This window comes from Acanthopagrus latus, chromosome 13 (assembly GCF_904848185.1).
Source record: "Acanthopagrus latus isolate v.2019 chromosome 13, fAcaLat1.1, whole genome shotgun sequence".
Taxonomy (NCBI): Eukaryota; Metazoa; Chordata; class Actinopteri; order Spariformes; family Sparidae; genus Acanthopagrus; species Acanthopagrus latus.
The window spans coordinates 24634851-24658787 of NC_051051.1; the positions used below are offsets into that span (position 1 = coordinate 24634851).

At 42.9% G+C, this 23937-nt stretch overlaps 1 protein-coding gene across 1 annotated transcript in view; it reads right to left on the minus strand.

Moving 5' to 3' along the window:
- The window catches only part of LOC119031040 (polypeptide N-acetylgalactosaminyltransferase 10-like), an 89749-nt gene extending 66847 nt beyond the window's left edge, over nucleotides 1-22902 (minus strand). Inside the window, exon 1 of the mRNA XM_037119156.1 lies at nucleotides 22744-22902. Coding sequence (XP_036975051.1) covers nucleotides 22744-22902 — 159 coding nt within the window. The remainder of the gene's footprint in view (nucleotides 1-22743) is intronic.
- Between the last annotated feature and the right edge of the window lie 1035 nt (nucleotides 22903-23937).

Consider the following 23937-nt stretch of genomic DNA (forward strand, 5'->3'; position numbering starts at 1 on the left):
TGAAATGTATTTTTTGTAACTCCCAGCTCCCTCAGTCCTGTCAGTGAAGACTGAAACAGGAGGTGAGCATTTGATTCTCTGAGGATTTTGTGTCGTTTGGTTGAGTCCAAATTTTCATTAGGATACACACAATGTGTTCTTGAAGGCATCATTTGTTTACAATTAAAGCTCCGCGGGGCAATGTGCGGCGGCGTAAACATAATGCAGGATTAAATTCACGAGACGATCTCCGCCGGCTCATAAGGATGCACATTCACAGCCCCGCGACAGCCCAGATGAAACTGAGCCGAAAATAAGGCAGCAGCAAACACAGTCATCTGTTCCTCTGCTGTACGACACAGCAGAGTATTACCTTCCTCCACTCTGCTAATCACCATCATCAGAAGAAAGAAAAAAAGAAAAAGGCCGAGGCTCCACGCTGCCACAAACTCATTCCACTCTGGGCACTTTTCCGCTCGATTAATATTCAAGACACAGCACAAACACTCTGATGGGACGCTGGAGGAGCGACACCGCGATCCACACAGGCTCTGTTGTCTCCATCCAACATGCTCTCATTAACTGACGGGCCGCGAAAATGTCTCATGAGTGACACAACAACACAGAGATGTATCTTTAGAGTATAACACACATCCCTGCTAAAAGTAGAGAAGCAGCAGGAAGAGGAGGACGCGAGCAGAGCCGAGAGGACGGGGATGTAACTCGCGTCACCTGGCAGCGTGATCCCTCATTAAATTTAATGCAGCCTTTTAGTGGTCCATTTAACTGATGACAAAAGGCCACATGTCAGTCAGTGTTTGCACACGGATTCACAAAAGACAGACTGAGAGTGTCAGTTAACAAACGAGCGAGTCTATATGTGTTAGACATGGAGGCAGGCACGCGCACGCCGCCTAATCTACCTGAAATGAGATATTAGCTGTGTCCAAACTCAGGTGCCAGCTCCTTCAGAGGACACATCCTGCTCAGGGTCCACGGACAGACACTTATACAAGTGTCCACTCTGTCAGGCAGAGTCCTACCACATCAGAAATGACACCTTTATAGGTGTTTTGAACTGCTACAATCAGAAGCACAACATTGAGAGTGGGAGACATCATTTCTGTTTACATGTGGCATTAACGGCTTTCAGACGCTTTCTCCTGGAAGACATGAAGTGACATCGTCACACCAAAGTCTGTTCACCCCCCAGCTAAGTTTTGTGGAAACGTTTGTGTAATTCTGCTGACAAACCATTCAACCGAACAACCGATGAACAGACATGGGTGAGAGCAAACCCTCCTCGGTGGAGGCAATAAAAATAGTATGGCTGCAGCAAACAGTTATGTATTAATCTGCCAATCATTTTCACAATTATTGGATGAATCATTTAGCCAACAAGATGTTAAACAATTGTGAAAAATAGACATCACACTTTCCCAGAGCCCAGAGCCACATCTTCAAACAGCCTGTTCTGTCCAAAATTTTCATCCATCAAAAGAGACAGAAAAAAAGCTAACACCAACATGTCTGCTTGAAAATGACCGAAATGACTAACCATGGCAAAAATGTAGGTCATTTATTTTATCTCGATCAACAAATCCATTTCTCGACTACTCATTCAGCTCTAAAAAGAGTAAAGGGGGAGATCGAGAGACAAGTTCAGACCCTGGCTTGTGTCTCACCTCTACATAGCCAGCACATCTCAACCTGAAGTGCATTAGAATGTTGGATTGTTGTTTTTAGATAAAACACAGAAAATAGTTGGACAAAAACCCAACCTGACCATTAAAGTGTGAGGGGAGGGGTCTTCTGACAGCGTATACACTGGCTCACCAAGTGTCAGTAACATGGTTGGGGAATTCTGCTTGTCCTCGTTACCTCATTACTGATCCTATTTTCTGAGGTACTCAGGTTTGGCAAAAGTGTGGAAGTGATCACATCCCCAGAGCGATGTGGGAGGTTTGTGTGTCCGGATTGGAAGAGGATGCAAAACAAAAGGACCGTATGAGGTGAAAGGGACGGGTTAACCACAACTCTCACTCCTAACTCAATCACATAAGAACACATTCACGTTACACATATTTTCCCAGCACAGTACTCTCAGGTTTGTCACATGGCACCCAACAGTGTCCTCCTTCAAAAACCCCTTGCTTAACCCATCATTGTGTGTTTGACCAGTAACAGTTATCTAAACTAAAACGTAGCGTGTTTTCTGCTACTGTTACCTGCAGTTTAATACAAATGAAACAGAACTTGTATAAGATGTTACATGACTTTATCTGCTAGCATGTCCCAAACAATTATTTTCTGTGTTTGTCATGTAACCGGTGACCGATGTTGACCTAAATGCCAGCACCTGATCATTAATTAAAATGTGACATCTTGACTTCAAGAGTTCACGAGAAGCGCTTGATGGGGATTATGGTACAGTCGAGTCCACATCTACAAGAACGGATTTATTCGTTAAATTTGATCAAAAGAAAGCAACATGCGGTGGACTGAACTGCTGAGTCATAATGAAATATATCCAGTCTCGTAACGTGGACAACACCTGAACGAGGACATTATGAGGGCCATTGAGATTGCAGCCAGTCGTCGGTCTGTCAGTTTTCCTCCTGGTGACCTCGATGGAGGGATTTGCAGATTATAAAGAGCCTCTCTGAAACGCTGGCTGCCTAACCTCATTTCCATGCTGCTGTGGTCTTCTGTTAATCTGCCCAACAGCAGATTATGTTTGCTATTCGCTCAGATGGGGGGGGGGGGGGGGGGATTGGTGCTGCTGCTGTGAGTTTGGACTCTCAGCAGCTGTTGTGGGACATTACACAGTCATACAGCACCAACATGACAGGCAGACATGGACCGAGCTCCTTTCTTCGATTCCGAGTCAGCTCAAAGGTTGTGTATGTTGCGGGTCACAGGGACAGATGGAGAGCCAACTTCGAGTTCGAGTCTCACGTTTACAAAACCATCTATGGCTGACATCAGGTGAAAATACTCGCTGGAGTATTTTCTGAATGCTCTTTTACTTTTAGAGGAACAGTGCTCAGGTAATATCGCCGTCACGTTAAAAGTTGCTGGTGAAAGAAAGGAGAGAAAAAAAGAGCTCTCCAGAGTAATACAAAGGATTTTTTTTCCTCTTCCCCTTCTTTACAAATTCATTCCCCTCGCCTGCTGCCCAACACCTTCAGGCTTGAATGACACACAGGAAGCAACTTTTCTTTCAACAGCAACCACAAAACATACCCGTTTCCTTCAATTCATTTTCAGAACTTTGTAAACTCGTTTGTTACACCGTCACTGTAATGGCTGTGTTTTGCAGTGGACTTTGCCGCGTGCAATGATGTCAGCTGCATTTGATTTGTGGATACAGGCGCTGACTAAAAAAAGACCCAGTTTGCAACTTCCCTTTTCAACTGAACTCATCTGATACAAGGAAGGAGGAACAACTAAATACAAGGAAAAATGTATGATCTTGCTATTTATGAAGAAGGTTACCAATCCTGAAACATTTTATGGGAAAAAAAATCTGTCTTTGTTACAGTCTTTGCTCTCTGAAAAAATGTATTACCGAGTTTAGAAGTCTTAATCAAGGCTGAGGCTCATCCAAAGTAAAAAAAAAAAAAACAGTCAAAACTTCCTCTGAGTTTCAAGTTTTCCTTGCTGAGCTGGTGTGAATGGAGAGTAACTCAAAGAGGGAATTGTGTAGCACATTGTGTGTTATCCTGGTAGATGCTGACTTTGTCTGATTACGACGACTGAATTCTCATGTGAGCTTAATAATATAATTACATTGGACGCACATATGGAAGGGAACTCTTAAAGGGGAGTCAAGATTACTACAAAGAAAACCTGTTTCAGCGTAGTGTCATACAGACAAGTGACTATTGTTTTTAAGATGGTCCAAAAAAAAATGGTGGACCTAACGTTTAAGACTGGACAAATTAAACTGATTTAGAAGTGACAGCTTGGAGTGAGATTCAATTTTTGCAATGCAGCAATACAACAGTGTATGAGACACAATTTGAGTCTTTAAATATCTTTTCAAGTGAATTTCTAACCAAATGTAAGACCATTTTCTGGAGTAATCCTCTTTTTATTATTCCAGGTAAATATCAAGGCACTGTATGTGGTACATATGTGGCCCCATCCAGAGGTCAGTATAATGTAGGAATACAGTTTTCTGTGTAAGCTAGGCTAATTTTGACAACAGTTGAGATCAAGACAGTATTAGTTTCAACACTAGGTTTAATCAGAAATGTGGACTTTCACACATAAGAACTTAACTCATTTTAACAAAATCAAAAGACGCCTCACAACTTCAAATTTTTAAGACATTTTGTCTTGATGACAGCCTGTACAATGCCACTGATGTATTGTGTTGTTCTCTTTTAGTTTTTTTTTCACCATTTGAATGAATCTTGATGAATGTTGCACAGAAGATGTTGCAGTCTTGAGGCTTGTGTTTGATCAGTCAGTGATGTTCAGTCCTACTGGGCCAACAGGACGCAGGTGTGCTGCTCAGGACCCAAAGTGGGAACTACAGTCGAAAGGCAGGTCAAAAAACAAGACTGTGTAAAAAGATTCTCGGGGCTTTGTGGAAAGGTTTTCGCTGTGGGAAAAGTCCTTTTGACTCTTTGCTATACCTGCTTGATTTAATTCAGAACTGACTTTCCATACATGGCCCATAATCTCCTTTCAGCAAGAACTTTGAGCTGCCTTTGGCGTAGCGGAGGAGCCGGTAAGAAAAGAGATGGCCATCCATTCTCCGAGGTGGATGAATCAGATCACCTTGGGTCAATACCCTTCTTTTCTCATTCCCCCCCCCCCCCCCGCTGTGAATCGACAGTATCTTTGAGTGAGTAGACAAAAATTTCCTGTTATTTTTTTCTTTCCTCTCCCTGTTCTGTCAGATCCAACTCGACCCCCAGGGACGCAATTACCTGTCTTTCCTGTTCCGCCTCACCCCCTGCTCCTCCTCCACCTCTTCCCTCTCCTCATCCACTTCACAGACGAGTCAATTTGCCCCGGCTGTCCTGGCTCATCACACGGAAACATAAGCTACCAATCCTCACCTTCTAAAAATAGTTCATTGTACCACAATGCCTCCACCTCCACACCACTTACACATCCAACAAGCTGTTGATCCAACTGCAAAGTGAAGGTGAATCACATCCTCTCCTGCAAATTGGTTTGTGTCATAGTTTTGACTTTTCTCTTCCCTGAAGAAGTCCGACTGAACGCAGGAGAAGGAAGTCGTTTGTTTTCAGATAAAAATCGCCCTGAAGGTGTGATGATTCAGTCTGCAGTACAGAGAAGGACAAAATAAGCAACAAAATCTTAGGCAAAGGGGAAAGGAAAGGAAAAAGAACTAAAATCGTTGAGATAGGAAAAAAAAAACAACCTTTCGACATCTTTAAGAAAAACGACTACTGGCAGCGACTGCACTGCTGTATTTCTCTTAACCCTCAGAGAAACACTGAGTTGTAGAAAAGCCAGTTGGGAGTTTTGACTGTGGATCTTTTCCAAATCCCCGTCCATCCCTCTGTGCACCAGCTCCACTGCTCTTTCCTGCTCAAGTTGAGGATCTCCGAGCGGAGATTGAGGCACAGAGACCACCCTGGAAGACGAGCCCGGCGAGGCTGCCACACAGCGTCTGATCTCCCAACAACAGTCATTATCCAGAGCTCTGCTGCGACCAGAAATACCAGGCAGAGGACTGGACAAAGGCCATGACAGATGGCTGCTTGTCTGACTTCTGCAGGCGCAGAACTGTGCTTAATTCTTGGATGCATGACATGCAGATGCAAATAAACTGGCAACTTTCATGTTGTGTGAACAGCTTCACCGCTTTCAGGATGTTTACTCTGCGAGTCGGTGTTTATATCATCGCCATCAATGCAATCAACTCACAAGAGCCTGACCGATACTCGATTTTTGGGGCTGATACAGATGTTAGGAAGTCTAAAAAAATTTATCAGTGAACAAATATTTTACACACACATATTTGTGTATTTCTATATTTGTGTATATTAAAGTGCAGCCCGAGCCTCATTTCTCTGACCAAAGCCAACCAGTAGAGCAGTAACAGAGCTCCGTCTAACCTCGACAGTAGTTCTGTGTTTTACAAGCCAGACGTTCATGAAAGCTAAATAAATGTTATGTGTTTGTGTGTTTTATACGGTGACGCTAAACCAAAGACAGATGTCGCAACTGCTTAATATCCAAAGGGATGAAGGCAGCACACACACTTCTTCAGGACGGAGTTGACGGATCTCAGTTTCACCAATTTATTCTGTTCATGTCAAACAACATGCTAACGGGCAGCATTTTAGTCAAACTTGTAATTACTTAAAGTGCCCAAGTATCTTTTTCTGCATTACGTTTTGTTAAAAATGAATGCTGATTGGGGATGGGTCATAATTTATGAACAGTCAATGCAACTTCAATGAATTTGTCTGTAGAATGTATTTTCCATTGTTTTCACTGGTGGCCCACGTTATTTCCAGGCCTTGGTAAAATGACATTTTTATTACCAGGCTCCAGTGAAACGTGTGTAACACGATATTTTCCACACAAGGTGCTTCTGTCTAAAGAGGAGAAACAATAATCCCATGAATACTACATGAGTGTGGTGGTAGTAACAGAAACCTGGACATATGTGTCATACAGAGCATATGTTAACCTGCATCTCAGGCAACATTACCTAAGACAGATTACGCCGCGTCATTCCAGTTAAAAATTGAATTTTAACAGGAGACATAGTGTGATGGATTTGTAAGGGGCTTCGCTGGTAATTTACAGCTGTGTTGCCGCTGCCATGATCACAGCTTTCCACTGGCGCCTGTCCAAACCCATCTGAGCAAAGTGCTGTTCAAATAAGCCCCTTATTATCATGTCTGAGAGAGAGGAGGCAGAGAAATACTGTACGTGGCCATTAAATGCTGCTGAGTTGTGGCACTGCCAGCTCAAAGAGCAGCCTCTGTCTGGCCAAACCTCTCCTAACATCCCATGGTCCTTGGATCTAACGCAGACCAGCGGACTGTCCTTCAGGCTTTCGTAGAGTCAAGGCACAGTGATGGAAACAATCTGCCCTGCTGGAGCGTCCGTGAGCACAGCCAGTAATTCTTCCAGGGACGCTACTCATCAGTGACCTGGAGGGGAGGTCAAAAAAGGAAAATTTCCAAACAGAGAGATTAATATGCCGAAGTGAAATTTTTATATATAAGCATATTTCTAATTTCCATGTCAATTGGTCGAGGGAAAGAAAGGAGGAAAACTCGATATGAGCAACAAAGAAGGATCCTTTTTTCAGGGTGAACAGACATGCCACAGATGTGTCATATACAGGGCTGCAGACTGTGATATTATTTATCTTATGCTTCTGGATGTGGATACTTCATCGTAATTTTGTTTGTCACATTTAACTTCTCCATCTTCCCTAAATTGCAGCTTCTGCACAATATTTCCATTAATTGTGCAGCCTTAACACAGAGTAGACAACAATGTTAAAACCCTTACATATTAAACCCTTGAATATCACAAAAAACGTAGATTTATCTGTTTTGTTTTTTGCTTGGCTGAAGAGGAACAGCAAGCAAATGAAGAGAATATACTGATTACTGACTGACTGGGATAGTCTGATGGGGATTTTTGCACTAATCAATGAGCATTTACGAGTCAGTGATTAATAGAAAAGAACAGTCTGATCAATGCAGTGACACTCTGTCTCTCAGCCTATCTTCCAACGACAGTCCGATCAACTGTATCTTGGCTCGTCGCCCGTTCCGTCAGTATCTGAACAACATTTTCCCAGTAACCCTCATCATCTGCTCAGTGTTTCTGCACCCAGCAGCCAGCAGGGCCCCTTCCCCTGACTTCCTCTGTGTGAGCAGGACTCAGAGCCTCGTCTCTTCAAGTTACTGCTGCTGAGCTTGGCTGCGTTCAGTGTGGGAGGCCAGATGCCACCGAGGGGACGGAGGACAGATGTGGCTTACGTAATGATCAGCAAAATCAGTTGTCTCAGTGGCCCTAATCCTGCCAACATCCCTCCATACATCCTTCCCCCCTACGGCCGCCTCGTCCGTCTGCGCCAAGCTTTACTGCTCGAGGCACGTCGCTCCTTCCCAACACTGGTTAGAAAAGAGCGAATCAATGAGCTCAGCGGGGAGAGATTTTACAGTTCCACTGGAAGGTAATTATCAACATTTGTCAGTGATGGGGACAATCAGGCCACAGGATGATAGCTCGGGGTTCAACAGACAACAGTCCAATATGAGAAAATAATGTCAAACAAAGTGGGCAGAGGCGACGCTTTGAGAACAGCCACAAAGACCCCCATTCAGAGACTGCTTCATAATGGAATAACGCGCTGTAAATCTACCCACGTGTTTCAGCCCGCTGCCTCACATCAATGCTGGAAACTAATGACAAGCACCAGTTCATCTGGGCAGCAAAGAGACACGACAATAGAAGCAGAAAGGCTCAGATATGGAGTCACTGAGTCACATGAGATGGACGCTACTGAAAAAAAAGCGGAATCTTCCACAGAAATATGAATATTAAATTAGTTTATAAATCCAATAAAAAGAGGCATGTCTTATTTGTTTAACGCACTAATCCAATTATGTATTTATTTGCAATCAATGGGCTACATGACATGGAATTGCAGTTATTTTCAATTCAAATACTTAAATCAATCCAAAGGTGGGTTTAGATGCTTAAGAGTCTGGGCACATAGAGATGAAACTCTCTGCGATGGTTACTGTGCAGCACAATTGATCAAAATATAATCAAAATCACAGTTCAGCCCATCGCTGAATCCAAAGAAGCTGCAGCTTTTTGACAAAAAGGTAAAATGTGCTGCAGATGATGTCATGGCCTGTAGATCTTTTTTGGAAGGTGTCAATAAAAACAAAAAAAAAAACAAAAAAACACACACAATCGATCAGACTGTGTGCCCACATCTCAAAAAAATTACCACTGAGAGCTTCTCTTTTTCTTCTTCTTCTTCTTCTCAAATATCCACCAGAGAACCACATTCAGTGCAAAGGTCTGAAAACACTGAATGACCCTCTTCAACCCTCCTGCCAATGAGTGAAGACTTGATATGAATGGGCTCCTTTCACTCCACTGAAACTGAATCTGTTGTTGACTTTTTTATCTGTGTGTGACTATTTCAGAAGTTTGAACTTCTGTTAGTGCAATTAGAAACTTGTTGACATGAGAGCCATATCGAGTCTCTTCAGTGGGAGCGTTCTCACAGCAGCCGAGGACAGGAGTTATTTTTCCCTCAGCAGACATGTTCGTCATGAGCTTAATTCACATCTGTCAGTCTCACGTCGGCGGATGGATGTAACTAATGCAAATTACAGTTCCAAAAGCAGCTACACGAGTGAGTCACCAATAAGCAGCGGGTGCACAACTTCCTCGAAGGCTGACATCCACTGTTCCTACCTAAATGATTTCTAGGGGTAAAGCATGACATTTCAAATCAGCCGCTCCATTCACCACACAATCATTTGCAAATGATGACGCAATGTGAAGCAGGAAACAGGTAAAGATGAGGATATATTTGATAAATAATTCAACAATCACAATACCACAAAATAATTGCAAAGCAGAAACAAACAAAAACTGACACAACAACAGGAAATATATTCATCTGTGTTTCGTCTAAATTGTCGTGACTGGTGGTAAAAATGCAGAGGTAATAATATCTCACCTGCTTTAAGCCAATCACATCAGCTCTAATGACTGGAAATACATATTCCAGTAGATTCCTTTATGAAATCCCTGTACTTCAACTCAAATGAACACAACAAAAACACACCATTTTGCAACAGATTTTCAAATGGCCTACGTCACAGCAGCTGCACTTGAACACATCGCAAAGACATTGGCCGACTGTCGGCCTGCTGTGTCGGGACGCTGTCACAGGTGGAAAACTTTTGACTGTTTATTTCAGGTGTGTCAAAATTTACCCTGCTCTGTATGTGATGACATAGAAAAAGCAGCCAAGGAACAACTCAATCTTCATCAAACAGCACAGCTACAGTAGTAGCATGATAGTAATATTCACAGATTGATTGTATGGAACTTGTAGCAGGTAAAGACGTTCTGGATAGGTTTTATTCAACTAGGGAGGAAGCAATATGCAAAATGAACAAAGCTGCACAATGTAGTTTTTAAAATACAATATTCTGTTCTGCATTGACACAGAAATGTATCAATAATACCATAAAATTGTAAAAATGCATCCAATACATTCAGCAAACCAGCACTTGAGTGACAGCTGAGTTAATGTTCCCATTAAACTGGACTGTTTCAACATTGCATCAGCAGCCACCACCTGAGCCGCATGGAAAAAATCCCAGCGTTTATAGCTCATTTCATTCACCTTCTCCTCACCCAAACAGCCTGTCTGTTCACGCATCGCTTTACTACCCCAATCAATGCCAATGAAAATATTTGACAAGATTGTGATCCAGGATGAAGACGGGTTGGTGGGGGGGTTGGTTTGTATGTGCGTGCCCGAAATGATCAAAGAAGCGTAAATGCTAACAGTGACATCACCTGCTGTTCCTTCAAGTATCTCAGTAAGGAAGGCCACGGTCTAACGGAGCAAAAAATGCAGCAATTTCTTCCGGAGACAGCATGTCAATCTTCAAACAGCTGTTCAGAGGCGCTGGTGTGGCTGCAGTCTGATTGCTGAAAAGTGCTTTAAGACTCGGAAAAGCGACCGACTGCCTCAGTTAAAAACCATTCCTCCGACACTTTCTGAACTACAGGATACATCTGTTGCACTGTGATCTGTCAGAGTGAAACAAAGTCGTCACTTGACAGAGAAGCGGGACGGCTATAGCCTAATGCCGAGAGAAGATGGGCTTCATGCTTTCAGCTTTGCTGGTTTTGAATCGCAACCGTGGGAATGTGGGTGAGGACAGTTAAATGAGGCTTACAGTACGGCTGCAACAGCTGCTGAGGTGCTGCTGAGCAAACAGCTCCACCAGGTTCACATTCATAGAAGAGGAGATTATTCTGGGTAATCAGGATATGGCAGGAAATCAGACGGCACTATAAGCATTTACAGCACAACACCTGTTATAACACCCGGCCATATATCAGCAGGTCTGTGAGCAGGATCTTCTCGGCTGTGCTGACAGAAGACAGAGAAATACATGTTTATGATCCAGCGTCATTCACACTATTATTGCTACCAATGAAGCGTATAATTTAAACATCTGAAAATACAATATTTTGCATTAAGTGGTCTAACAGACTCATTGCTCCTGTGCTGCTGAGTTTTAGATAAACATAGAAAGCTGTTCTCGCCCAATAATCACACAAGGGCAATGATTTTATTCCAATCGGGCATACATGTTCTCCTGTCCTTAAAGGTGTGATATAGGAGAATTTACCTCCTGTCAACTGAATATTAAGTATCAGTAAATCACATCATGTATTGTAATGCTGCCTTGCACACCAGGAAAAGACAACACTTAAACACTCCAAACCATATAACTAAAATTACTGCCTCTACACATGAGTCTTGTTGCTGTTCTGGAGCTGAGGTGATGAATGAAGGCCAGAACATTTTAAGCAGAACATGTGAAATGCTGAGTGATGGCCAAAGATGTCTTCTTATCAGTTCATCCTTGAGCTTAAGTGGACTTCAGTGCCAAATTTAAAGAAAATCCCGCAAGACCTTGTAGAGATACAGTGTTCACTAGACTGGGACACCATGAGGTCTGTGTTACCTTGACGTTTGACATTTGGCAACTCAAATAATTCTTAACTCTGTTAGTGCCGAATTGGAAGACATTCTTTCATGGCGTTCTTGAGATATTATGGTCACAAGCACGGGATGTAGGGACAACCAGAAAAACATAATGCCTCCAACTACAGGTATAAAACCTGCAAAGTCGGGGTATTTTCACCAAAGAAACGACTTAAAGGATTATTAAACTGTCATTAGTTAAAGTCATAAGGATCATAGCTTTCCCTGCACTTTTTCACTCTGATTTAATTAAAAAACAAAAAAGGAAAGGCATTAATAAACCATACACTGGCTAACAGGGGCCATGTAATGTTTCTCCAGCTGTTTTCATTGAGCTATTCTTAATCCTTGAACGTACAACGGGAGATACAAACTGACATTTGTGATTCGGGTTACTGCTCAAAGAGGAGAATAACCACATTACTGAAGAGCATGTGAACACAGCACAGTGTTCAGAGGTTAACAGACACAGCTGAGTGAACAGAACATACAGAAGCAGAAAACTGCCTCAGGTTAAATGGTTCATCTGTTATGGACACTGCTCCTTCTTCCCATGATGCTCGGCTGATTTAACTGTCATGAGTGTGTCATGCCGTTTTTTTGTTTTTTTTTCCCCTTTATCACCTCATCTGTACAGCCAAGCGGGTGACATGGAGAAGATAGTGCTTTGTCTTCCACACACACACACACACAGACAGACAGCTATTATCTCATGTGCACTAAGCCAACAGCAGACTGCCTTTAAATGCCACAGACTCCAACAGTACGAGCTACAGAAACTCCACGCATCAAAGTGCGCTGCTGGAAGAAAACAGAATATTCTCTCTGGTGAAAGCAGACTGCGTGTTTCCCTTCAGAAAAATAAACTCATCACAGGTCAGAAGCTGCGGTCAAGTACACCACAGAGAGTTTTTCAGCAAGAGGAACGAAAACACATTTTCCCGGCCAGCATGTGAACGCAGCAAAGACAAGTAGAAGTGGAGGAGAGCTGGGGTCCATTTATCAGCCAACAAGTTAATAACATGTTCCCAGTGGTTCGAGTTAATTGTGAACATTTTACAGTTCAGGAATTCATCTGAGGAGCAGCAGTAATAATAACAGCGGGTGAACTTTAACTCCAACTTCATCAAGATTATCAACGGCGGATAATGAAGAGGACAAGGGTCAGAGTCAGTATTCAGACCGCAAACATAACAAATAAGGAGAGCGGCTCGCAGGACAGAAATCTACAACAAGAGCACAAGATACACAGAAGACGTTCAACAATGTGTGTGAAACATTTCAGCTAAATTCAGCTGATTTACATTCTTCGGTATTTTCATCGGGGGAGCAAGCGTCTTGTTCAAACCCAAACTGGACTGTTACGACCTGGCTGCTACAGGGACGTGCAATCTAACATGGCTACCATACACACAAATATAAATAATAAGTTACTGCACCGTTAGCTCCATCACTGTCCAAGATTGTAAGTGAGAGACAACCAGAGACGTACAGCTCTGTTGGTCCTGTTCGGAAGCTTTCAGAAAATGTTCAGAAATTCAGACAAAATCAGCTCAGAGTACAGACAGAAGGCTCCTTCCATATCCGAACATGTATCTAAGGCTCTGAGCTTAAATTAGTCCTTAGTCTCCGAATGAAGGCATAGAAGGTTTTCACAATATACTCCTGTTCACCTAGCTTCGGTCATTATTTCGTCTATAAATTTAAATTTCAAGGTGCTGCAACGCCCTCGCAGTTCAGTTCTGTCTTTTATTGTTCCATTAAGCATTTAGAAAATTGATGTTAGACATTTGTGGATCGATGCAGAATCGCAGAATCACCACTCTTATTCTAATCAACTATTTTTTTCACCACCCAGGGCCGGAGAGAGATAGTTGATTGATGGGATTTCCAGGTTTTCAAACACAGACACTTTGGGTCATTAAAGTGTTAAAAACTGCACATTTCAGATTTTAATCTTCACACGGATTTGGTCAGGAGCCCAGAAATATTATCATCTGACCTCGGGTCAGTGTGAGCCTGGAGCAGGTTTTGAGCCAAAGTAGAGGTCCACTCAAAAAAAAAACAACTAAATACATTAACATGAAACATTAGAGTGCAACTTCTTCAGTGTGAGGCTCGGCACAGAGCTGCCCTTAAATTGGCATCCAGGGATTAGTGTAATCATCTGAACATGAAAAAAAGCAGCTCCATAACCCACGTGGCTGTAATTAAAAGCCTGACTCCTCGCTCCGTATCCACAGGCTGTCTGCTGCACCTGTCCCTCATTTGGCTCCTTGCACTGATCTGGGGCAGCAGAACCCTGACAGGCATACAGAGCAGCTTCTGCACGCGCTCAGTCGGTGCCGCAGCCAGCAGCGAGTCAACGTCTGCCTTGTGTGAGGAAGCTGGGGAGGAAACACTCTCCAACAAAGTCAGCCCGTGAACAAACACCTCTTTTACCCACTCACTCTGCCTTTTTCTCCCGAGGTGTTTCATCCCCTCCCTCTCTCCCAGTCTCTCTCAGCTCTGAGTGATAAAGTGCAATGACTTAAGTCTGCAGCGAGGAACTGCACTTGTCTTTGCAAATGACTTTCATCCCTCAGTCTCCCTCGTTTCCAGGGGCTTAACACATTAAAGGTAAAATCTCATTTCCCAGTCTAGCAGCAGAGCTAGCCCCTCCGCTCGACGACACTGCAGCAGGTAGTGACGTTAACAGCTTGTCTCCTGATCACAACATCCTGCAGCTGTGTGATTTATTGTCTCCGTGAATAATCTGACTGTGACGAAATCTCCTTTTGACATGAGTTAATTGTTGCCTGACTTCACTCCTCAACATTTCTTTGAACATCTCACTCTGCAGCAAAGCAGTGAAAAATGTTACTTGTTGGGACGTGATCACATTACAGTGTGAGACTGTTCAGACAGCAATATGTTGCTGTCAGAAACATGCTGATATGTAGCACGACATTAAGTTTGTCCATCTCAGCCTCAGCTGGGAGCGAAGGTAATGCAAATGATTGTAATCAGAATGGATTAATCACTAAATAGTTACATGCTCATTTACTCAGGCGTAGAACAAGATGAGATCTTCGAAAATAAGATTGTTGATCGGCTGATTTTAGATCATGACTGATACTGAAAGTGTCCACAGTCTGCTCTTCAGGCAAATCATAAAGGCAGCAGTATTTAATGTTCCTGAACTTGTGTTTCCCAACGTCTCAAATGTGAGCTAGCCAGTAGAGCGATGCAGCCAGCTAAAGGGTGTGTTGATTGGAGAAATAACTTCACATGGCTCTTTCTTGGGTGACGTACAGTAAACAGTGCAACGTGAGTTACAGCTGGCAACGGTGGGTTAAAACGGTGCAAATTAACACATTTACTGGCTATTTCAAGTCTGAGTACAGGACAGGACGTTTCCAAATGAAGAAAAAAAGTAGGTGGCGATTTAGATTCTGGTTTGTCATTGGGATTAGACAGATGGGACGTGTCTTGTTTGTCGAAAGAAAATATGCATTTAACTGCCACATATATCAGACGACAGTAAAAAATCCAATAATCTAAGGAAATGTTTGGATCTCCTCATGGAAAATGTCTGAAATGCTGCTTCAGTTACTAAAATGCTTTAATAACTGCAAAAAATCAAGTGCAATATCTAAATCGCATAAGCTTTAATGTTTTATTGAAGATAAAAATGTGTGACAGAACAGCTTTAGAAGTGCTGCAAAGACGTCCTCACATGACTCAATAATCATAAATCACATCACACGATGATTCTTTTGTCCAACGCGCGTCAACAAACTGATCAACTTTTATTTACTTGCTACCAACCAGGAGGAGATAGTGACTTATGTCGTCTTCTTTATTAAGCAACAGTCGACCACCATGTGTCAAAATCATTTCCATCACAGGTTCATGACCTCTCTGTTGTTTCACACTATGACAAACAGATTCTGAGGGGTCATCCTTGAAGGGATATGTGATTTATTTTTTGTTACGAGAGCGTAAAATGCAACAATGCACAGTATAATCAAGTCTAATGAACTCTCACAAGTGTTATCATAAACCATGTTAAATTGTCTTAATCCCACTCACAGCCTCTCTAATTGCTCTTAACCTCACAGGATTCATAGAGTTGATGTGATTTCCTTAATTGCAGAGAGCCTGCGTCTCCTCGCTTGTTTGCAGGAAAATCACTGCAGCCTGAAATTACTCCCAATTCCGAAATGTGCCTTGAGGAGGCCTCGCTTTTTTCTTCAAATCCTTCTGCATGTGCGGTGCAATCCGCGTGAGCCGTTTTGCAAGGGAAGCCTAAATCCATTCAATTTCAATTTTGTTTCTTGTGCACTTTTGAGTCGTGCTTCCCGTAGGTTCAGCCTGGAGGTTCCGAGCGCTCTGAAATCGCTGCCTGCTATTGGCATGAAACATCATTCCCTCTCTCCCACATGATGTCAATAGAGCAGAAAGGAGAGATTTTTCACAGGACCACAGGCTAAACTCTTATTCAACTTTAATGTTTATCAGAATAGCAACAGAGAGGAAACAGGCAGGGCGCTGCAGGTCAAACAGCTCGACACTGCCGGAGCACCGAGGCAAAGAGCGGACCGGGCTTTGCCGACGACTGGGCCGAGGCATCAGAATCTGGGACATTTAGATGACTTTATGTGTCGAGTTTGGCCCAGTTCCTAGACTTGAGCTGTAGTGATGAGAGACGCATCAGCTCTGTCTTATAAAAATTTCACTGCCGAGTAAACTCTCTAAGAAGAAGCCATTCATTCACTGATTTGGGACATCATTTGTGGAGACACTGCTAACAAACACCAACACATCAATAAACGCAGGAAGACTTCCAGTTGTTTTCCTTCCAGTGTTTTCCCATGAAAATATTAGCTATTGTTATTCAAACCATGGAGGCTGCAAAGCTAAATATATTCCATTTAATGATTTCCTCTGGTCCAATCTCGTCTCATCAAGCTCATACAGAACATGCGTTCTTCAAAAGGTCTTGAACAGTTAACGTGAATGAATAAGGCATCGAGGGTTTGTTTATCTTTTTTCCTCAAAAGGACAAATGTCAGACTTTCAATGTTTCTTAAGGCCCATGGGAGCCCTGGAGGACAGAAGGGTCAGACAAATATCTGTTTTGCATTGTGACTGTGGGGTAGGAATACATCACAAGCAGACATCCAGGGAATTCAAAATCAGACTGAAGCACTGAGGGTGTTTACTCAGAAAACCAGTTTGTTCTTGAGTAATAATTTTGCCTGGTAAGCTGCAGTTCAACTATCTGTGACCTCTGAGGCAGAAAATACAAAATGAAAAACGTTCCTATACATTTTTTCTGCTGGGATTTTTCCTTGTCCGGAGATGTTCTACATAGATGTCCTTGTTTACTCTGAGCTCTGCTCATTAATAAGACCAGACCGTCGCTGAGTGACCTTCTACTGGCTTTAATGTCAGTCTGTCTGTGTGTGTGTGTGTGTGAGTCAGGGGTTGTACTGTACATGTGTCAGAGGCGAAAAGCACAAGGTCCTGCAGTGATGAATGAACAGTAATCCAGCCTACAGTGTGTGGCTCATAACTGTAGCCTCCAGTGTACAGAAGGCTGTGTGATGCTCGCTGCTCTGTGACAGGGCCGTGAATCTCAGCCAACTTTCCTTTCAAGAGCACACTTTATCTTCTGGACTTTTATCAGAGCTGATTACATCCAGTTAGTGAGACGGAAAATCCACCGGCAATTTGGCCCAAATCTGTATTTTTTTTTTTTTGCATGGCTCTCTTTGTTTAGACCAACCCTCCTCCAACAGTTCATGCTGGGTTGGGCTCTACTATTTATCTGAATTTCCTCCCTGTTTGGGTGAAGTAGTGTTTCCCAAAGTGGGTGACGTGAGCCTGGGTGAAGAACCATTGCCACAGTGAGGCAACACAGTTTCCAGGTTGGAATTCATCAGATGCACAGCAGTTAGAAACCGAGTGCTCAACAGACATCCTGAAGCGTCTCGACACGAACACACCTTAAAACAAGGTTTAAATGGGCAGTGGAGCCAACTGTCCCACCCCGCAATACCTCATCTGCAGGAGAGACTGTCAAACACAGCAAAGGTACCAAATAGTGTTCAGTGTTGGTGGACACGAGCCACCAGCCCAAAGCATCGGTATTTGACGTCCTGAGAATAAGACTGCAAATCTTTCCCAGAATCTCATTTTTAAAAGTTGGCCTGTACAGTGTTGCCTTAATTGGGTTCTCACAGTTTGTCTTGACTTTCTTCATTGCCTGTCTGTTTCATAAAGTCACCCGACACCTTATGTTTTGGAATTTTTCCACGCCAGGTGAGCCACATGTAGGCTTGTTGTTAATTATCCAGACTACGAAAACAAAAATCAACATGGTACCAAATGACATCCCAACAACCAGGCACACTCACAGTCTTGTGTGAAACAACAGCAATCAACGCCTTCAATGGAGGTGTAACGCAGGGAAGATTGCACACTAGTTGATTAAAAAATGCATGACACTCAACAGTTAGCCGGGCAGCACAGCAGGCAGCAGGTCAGACTACGCAGCCTTTTTTTTTTTTAAATTCTACCCACTGCACTCCTCTTCTTTACCCTCAAATTAACCTGAGCTGGTGGAGCAGGCAGGTGGAAGCCAAGCCACCTCTTCTTCAACAGGCGTCCTTAATAACAGATGGGAAATGTGCAAATTACCTCTCTGTCACTGTCATGGTGGGGAAGCTCTGGGGCGGCTCATGTTTGCTAGAGCGGTATGAAATACTCATTCAGACAGCGTATGCATGAGCACATGATTACAGCTTTCACTGCTCGTAGCTGCTGGATTCGATACAGTCGTGTTAGCACGGTGGGAAAGGGGGACGCCTCAGAGGAAGACACTTTTATCTGGTGCTTAGATCAGAGCTGTACTACACCTGAGGCCCGGGCGATACTACAACAGATGTAGGAGTAGAAGACAAGAGTTTTCAGAAAGAAGCGTCATATAAGTGAGAAATAATGTGCTAAAACAAAGACTATCAACAAGAATTAACCATGGGAAGGGAAAAGTCAAAAAAGGCCCTCTATCATCTAAATGTCCCAAAATGTTTTTTCTTTACTGTTTTTCTTATCATCTAGAGTTGCTGGTTAAATGTGTCTTCAGTCAGGACTGTTACCTCTGAACTGCACTCAGCTGAAGTACTTCATTTATTTACAGTACTTCTGTTGTTTTGTCACATTAAACTGCAGTGTACTGTTTAATTCCTCATGGTCTGCTAGACTCCAACTCTCAGTCCTGCTATGTAATTAGCTGTTAGCAACATTAGCTCTTTTAGCGCCATCACATTTTAGCTGCACAGGCTTTATCAGATCTGTTAGATGGATTAGTTCTATTAAGTCCGTTTCTTAACTGCATTAAGTCTATTACCTCTGTTGGCTGCATTAGCTTTATTAGCTCTGTTAGCTGTGTTTGGTCCAAATATACCACAGGACTCTGCTACAAGTTACAAATTACAATGTAGCATCGGTACAAAAAAGAGCACATCTGCAGTGAATAGTGAATTCACTGCACGCTTTCAGGTTTATAACCATCATATTTTCTTAGGTCTCGTGACGAGTAGCTAAATGACAGTTATACATACAAAGACACAATATTTACAGAGTAAGACTCAACTCAGGTGGTGACAGTTGACCGTTATCCAACTCTATGTTTGCTTGACTGTTTGGATACAGGATGTGTAAAACTAGCTTAAATTCCTGTTTTTGGCTGAACTCTCCCTTTAAAGGCTCCTGCGTTAACGGAGAAAGCTGGCCTTGTTTTTCAAATCAGCTCATCTGTCTCTTATCGAACAGTCTTGAAGGTTGGCAGCTGTTATCACACAGTTTGCTAATATGTAACAAGCTTCTCCCGGCCTCTGAGATGTCCTTTAATCCCAATCATATCACCTCTTGTCATTTTAGATATCACATCCAAACTTGGGCAGAGAAAGGTAACCACTGGGGAAGATTAGTGCTGAATGAGCTGTTTAAAACAATTCCACAATTCAGGCTGAAAATTATCTGCAGCTGCTAATAAAAAGACGACATCATTGTCAACATTTGCAGAATAAATGATGGAATGATGATGAAAATAATTGCGCCTGCTATAAGTGATACATGTCAGCGGCCTTTTCTAACACAAGCTACCAGCTACAGCATCAAAACTAAATCCTCCCTTCACTTGGTCCTCTCCCACAATCAGTCCAGTCAAGCAAGTTCAGTGGATTTGGACAAACTCCACCACCACCCTAAACTCACACCGACACACATGCGCACACACACACACACACACACACACACACACACACACACACACACACACACACACACACACACACACACACACACACAAATACCAACAGTGAAAGCCTCCATTCAGCAGATTTGCCTCATTTGAATTAGAGGAGCGACTATTGTCTGCCGAACGCAGTCCTTGTGAGTTGTCTGAATGCTTCACCTCACTCCAGCTTGAGCCTCTGAGTTCTTCAGCTTCTTTATTTTTGTACTTTACATACTTTTGCAATGACGATTCAATCACAAGGTCTTGGTTTCCTTAAAAAAAAAAAAACATGGAGTGAAACCTTCAACACCGAGATAATGAAGTTGTTCCAAAACACTTTTAGACCCTGCTGCACAAATGTTCAGTTTACAGTACAGACAGTAATTACAACTCCTTTCACAAGCTGCGACTTCAGCATGTCAACACAACAAAGATGGCAGCCCAATATGGCACTGCTCTCACCATGCATTGTATGACACAAGGACAGAACTTAACATAATGTATGAATGTATCACAGCTGAGAAATAACATATATCAGATGTGTCCCACAAGATGAGCAAAGAGATTCAATGCTTGGCCTGCTAGTTCGTTTTAGCTGAAAGAATAAAACCCTTAGTTGTGACCCAATTTTAGAGATCTAATGAAGTATCTGTGTCGCAGGATACTTTATTTTTTAAGGATTTATTTAAGGTATTTAAGGATTTCTGATAGCTCAAGTGTAGCTGAACAAATGCTTCTATTCATTCTAACAGTAAAACCTCTGTCAGATTTGAAGATTTCTGAGTTTTGGCATCAAGGAAAGGAACAATTAGTTTATGAGGAATTAATCAATCAACAAGTGGTTTCCAGCATCTAAAATGTGAGGATTTGATTCTGTTGTAGCAGTTTAAATATTGCTGGATTTTTGTATTGTTGGCTGAACAGAATTTAATTTGATGAGTCATCTTGGGCTCTGAGATCTTCAACAAAAAGTTCACCCAAATATTAAGGCTCAGTCATTATCTGAGGAAAGTCGTGTGAAGTTTGTGTGCAAATAACGTCTTTTAAAATCAATTTGGGATCTCAGGGATTCTGGAGGTTCAGATTACGTTGGACAAGCTGAATGCTGCGCTGCTGTTTCACTGTGATGCTCCAGAAAGGTTTTGTGGACTATGAAACCTCACCTGAACGTTACATCAGCATGGGGTCAGGAGATACTGGTGCGTTCCATTTACCTCGGAAGGTGGAAGTTCGCGCTGGTAATGAAGTCATACCTAAGTTGACCACATTCAAGCACAATATGTTGGAATATCACTTCTGGCCAGGTTAGCCATTATTAGCGATTCAATTTCACTGTACTTTGCGCAAGATAACATTGAAGCAACATGTCCACTGATAGAAGTTGGACTGTTCCATGTCTAAGACTGATTTAATAAGATGCAAATAAGACAGAAGTGCAAAAAAAACAATATATTCTACAGCTGTTAATAAACGGAGTGGTCATCTTGGATTTTGAGGTTGGTGCTGGTGAGGTACGTCTGACTTTCCCCAGGACATTCCATTAAAACCTGGATACAGTGTTGGAGTGGGAGCACCATTCATTTCTATGGAAGCTGCTCAGTGGTAACAGAACTTCCCAGTTCCAAAACCCCATTGCCCATTGAGCATCAGTTTAGCATCCGGCTAACTTGAACGGGGATAAAATAATTTAGGCCCCTTCCAGTTTGCCCCATGGGACCGTAAAATAAGGTGCTATTGAGTGAACTTCCCAGTTCAAATGGAACGCAATGTAATGACTTGAATCTTTGGGTGAACTTTTCCTTCAGAAGTGGACACTTCCTGTTCGCTGATACTGTAGAAACTAAATAATCTCAAAAGCTATAAAACACAAATGGATGAAGTCAAACTGTCGAGATTAAAGTCAGCTTTTGGAGACAACCTGCATTATTGTCTGCCTGATGACCTGAACTCAGTTAGGTTGGTTATAACTTAATATTGATATGATGTAAATATCAATTAAGTATGCTTTCAAAAACTTTAATGTTAAGTGTCTCTCAAAGGATGTAGTAGTATAAGAGACTGTAGGCTCGGCCTGCTCACACAGCTAACTGGAATCGATGGACCAGAAAAGTTTACTTTCTTCCTGAAGTGCATCATGAAAAAAAAAAAAAAAACTAGACTTCCTCCTCTCATCTACAAACACTGTGACAGGAAAGGAGCCTGCCCTTAAGGGTAACACAATGACCACTTGAACTCATCACCATAAAACTTCGCACTGGCGTCCTGACCTGTGAACGCACCACCGCCGCCCGCTCCACATTTCAGACAACTTCCTGAACTCCGTGTGATTCTAACTTTACCGTGACGCCCAGCCTCGGTCCTCTACGTGGCCCCTCTGTCACCCTGCTCCGCTTCCTAACTAATGACCTACCGCGCTGACACCGAGCTGCGAGAGGTCCATTTTGTAAAAACCCCATCTCACACACACACACACACACGCAGTATGGGAATGTGAAGGTTGATGTGTTGGGGAGTAAAGCGGCTGAGGCGAGATCGCGCAGCGTCTCAGGCGAATCTCAGCCTCCACTGCGGCGAACAAACTCACATTTGAAGGCTTTTCTGGCGGGTACAGTCACCGTGAACACACCGCGAGGCAGCCCCGCGAAGCAGCGGGCAGCCGTGCAGACCTCCCCGGCCACCCAGCAGCCGAACCCCTTACCTGTATGAGGGGGATGCCGCCCGGACCGTCCAGTGTGTCGGGCGAGTTGTCGAACACTCGGTCCCGGTACAAAGACCACAGCCCGACGTTAGGGAGGAAAAGAAGAGCCGCTATGAGCAGCCCGGCGACCTGCAGCAGCCTCTTCTCCTTCCGCCTCATCTCTCCGGGAGGAAGCGTGTGAAGCAGCGGCGGTGGCAACTATCGAGTCCCGAAGCCCCGCTTTCCCAAGCGGAGACAACTTTCACTGTGACTGGGGGACGGACGCCGGCGCTGTGACGCTGCGCGGCGGTCAGCTCTGCCGCTAGGGGGCGCGAACCACTGCGCTTCCGCCTGAGCGAGGAGGAGGAGGAGGAGGAGGAGGTTCAGCCAACACCAGACTTTAATGTCCTAAAGGAGATCTCTTTAGTCAGTCGACTCAGCCCGTAGATGACACAGTGAAATACACAAATATCAGAACCAAACCGAGCCCTCATGAAAAGTTCTGTGACCGGCCGGCGGTTTGTGCTGCCTTCAAATGCACCTCGGAAACACGACAAACGCTGTTTTTTGGAGATAAGCATCTGTATACCCGATGAACGCACCCTGGGGACATGGGAAATAAAAAAAAGAGTTCATTGAAAAAAGACAGAAGTGGTAAAAGTAGCAATACCAACAAAATGTTGGTATAATTTGAGGCAGCTGTACTTTACCAGGGTATTTCCATTCTCTGCTATTTTAAACTTCCTCTTCACGCTTCACTTTGAACTCAGCTACATTTTATTTGATAACTTAAATTACTTTGCAGGTTAAATGCTGCCAAAATAGCTCTTTTATCAATCACACTTTTAGAAAAAAATGTTTAACCCATCGTATACAGTATGGACATGTTTATATATTTATAACTTACTTTAACTTTGAACGTATAAGTACATTAAATATCAGACACTTTTTCTCTATTACTGGTACTATTGTTATGAGGGGCATTCACTCAGTGATGAAAAGTACATCTACTCAATTATTGTACATAAGTAGCCTAACACTTTGACGTACTCATTTTGTGCACTCAAATGGAATTTTATTTTATTTTATTCCAATGTAATTAATTCATGTAAAAACCACCTCCTGAATCTTTTTTGACATTTTGTATTCACACTTCAGGGGTGACTGAGATTATCATATACTCAACTCAACTTTATATATTATTTGCACACACAC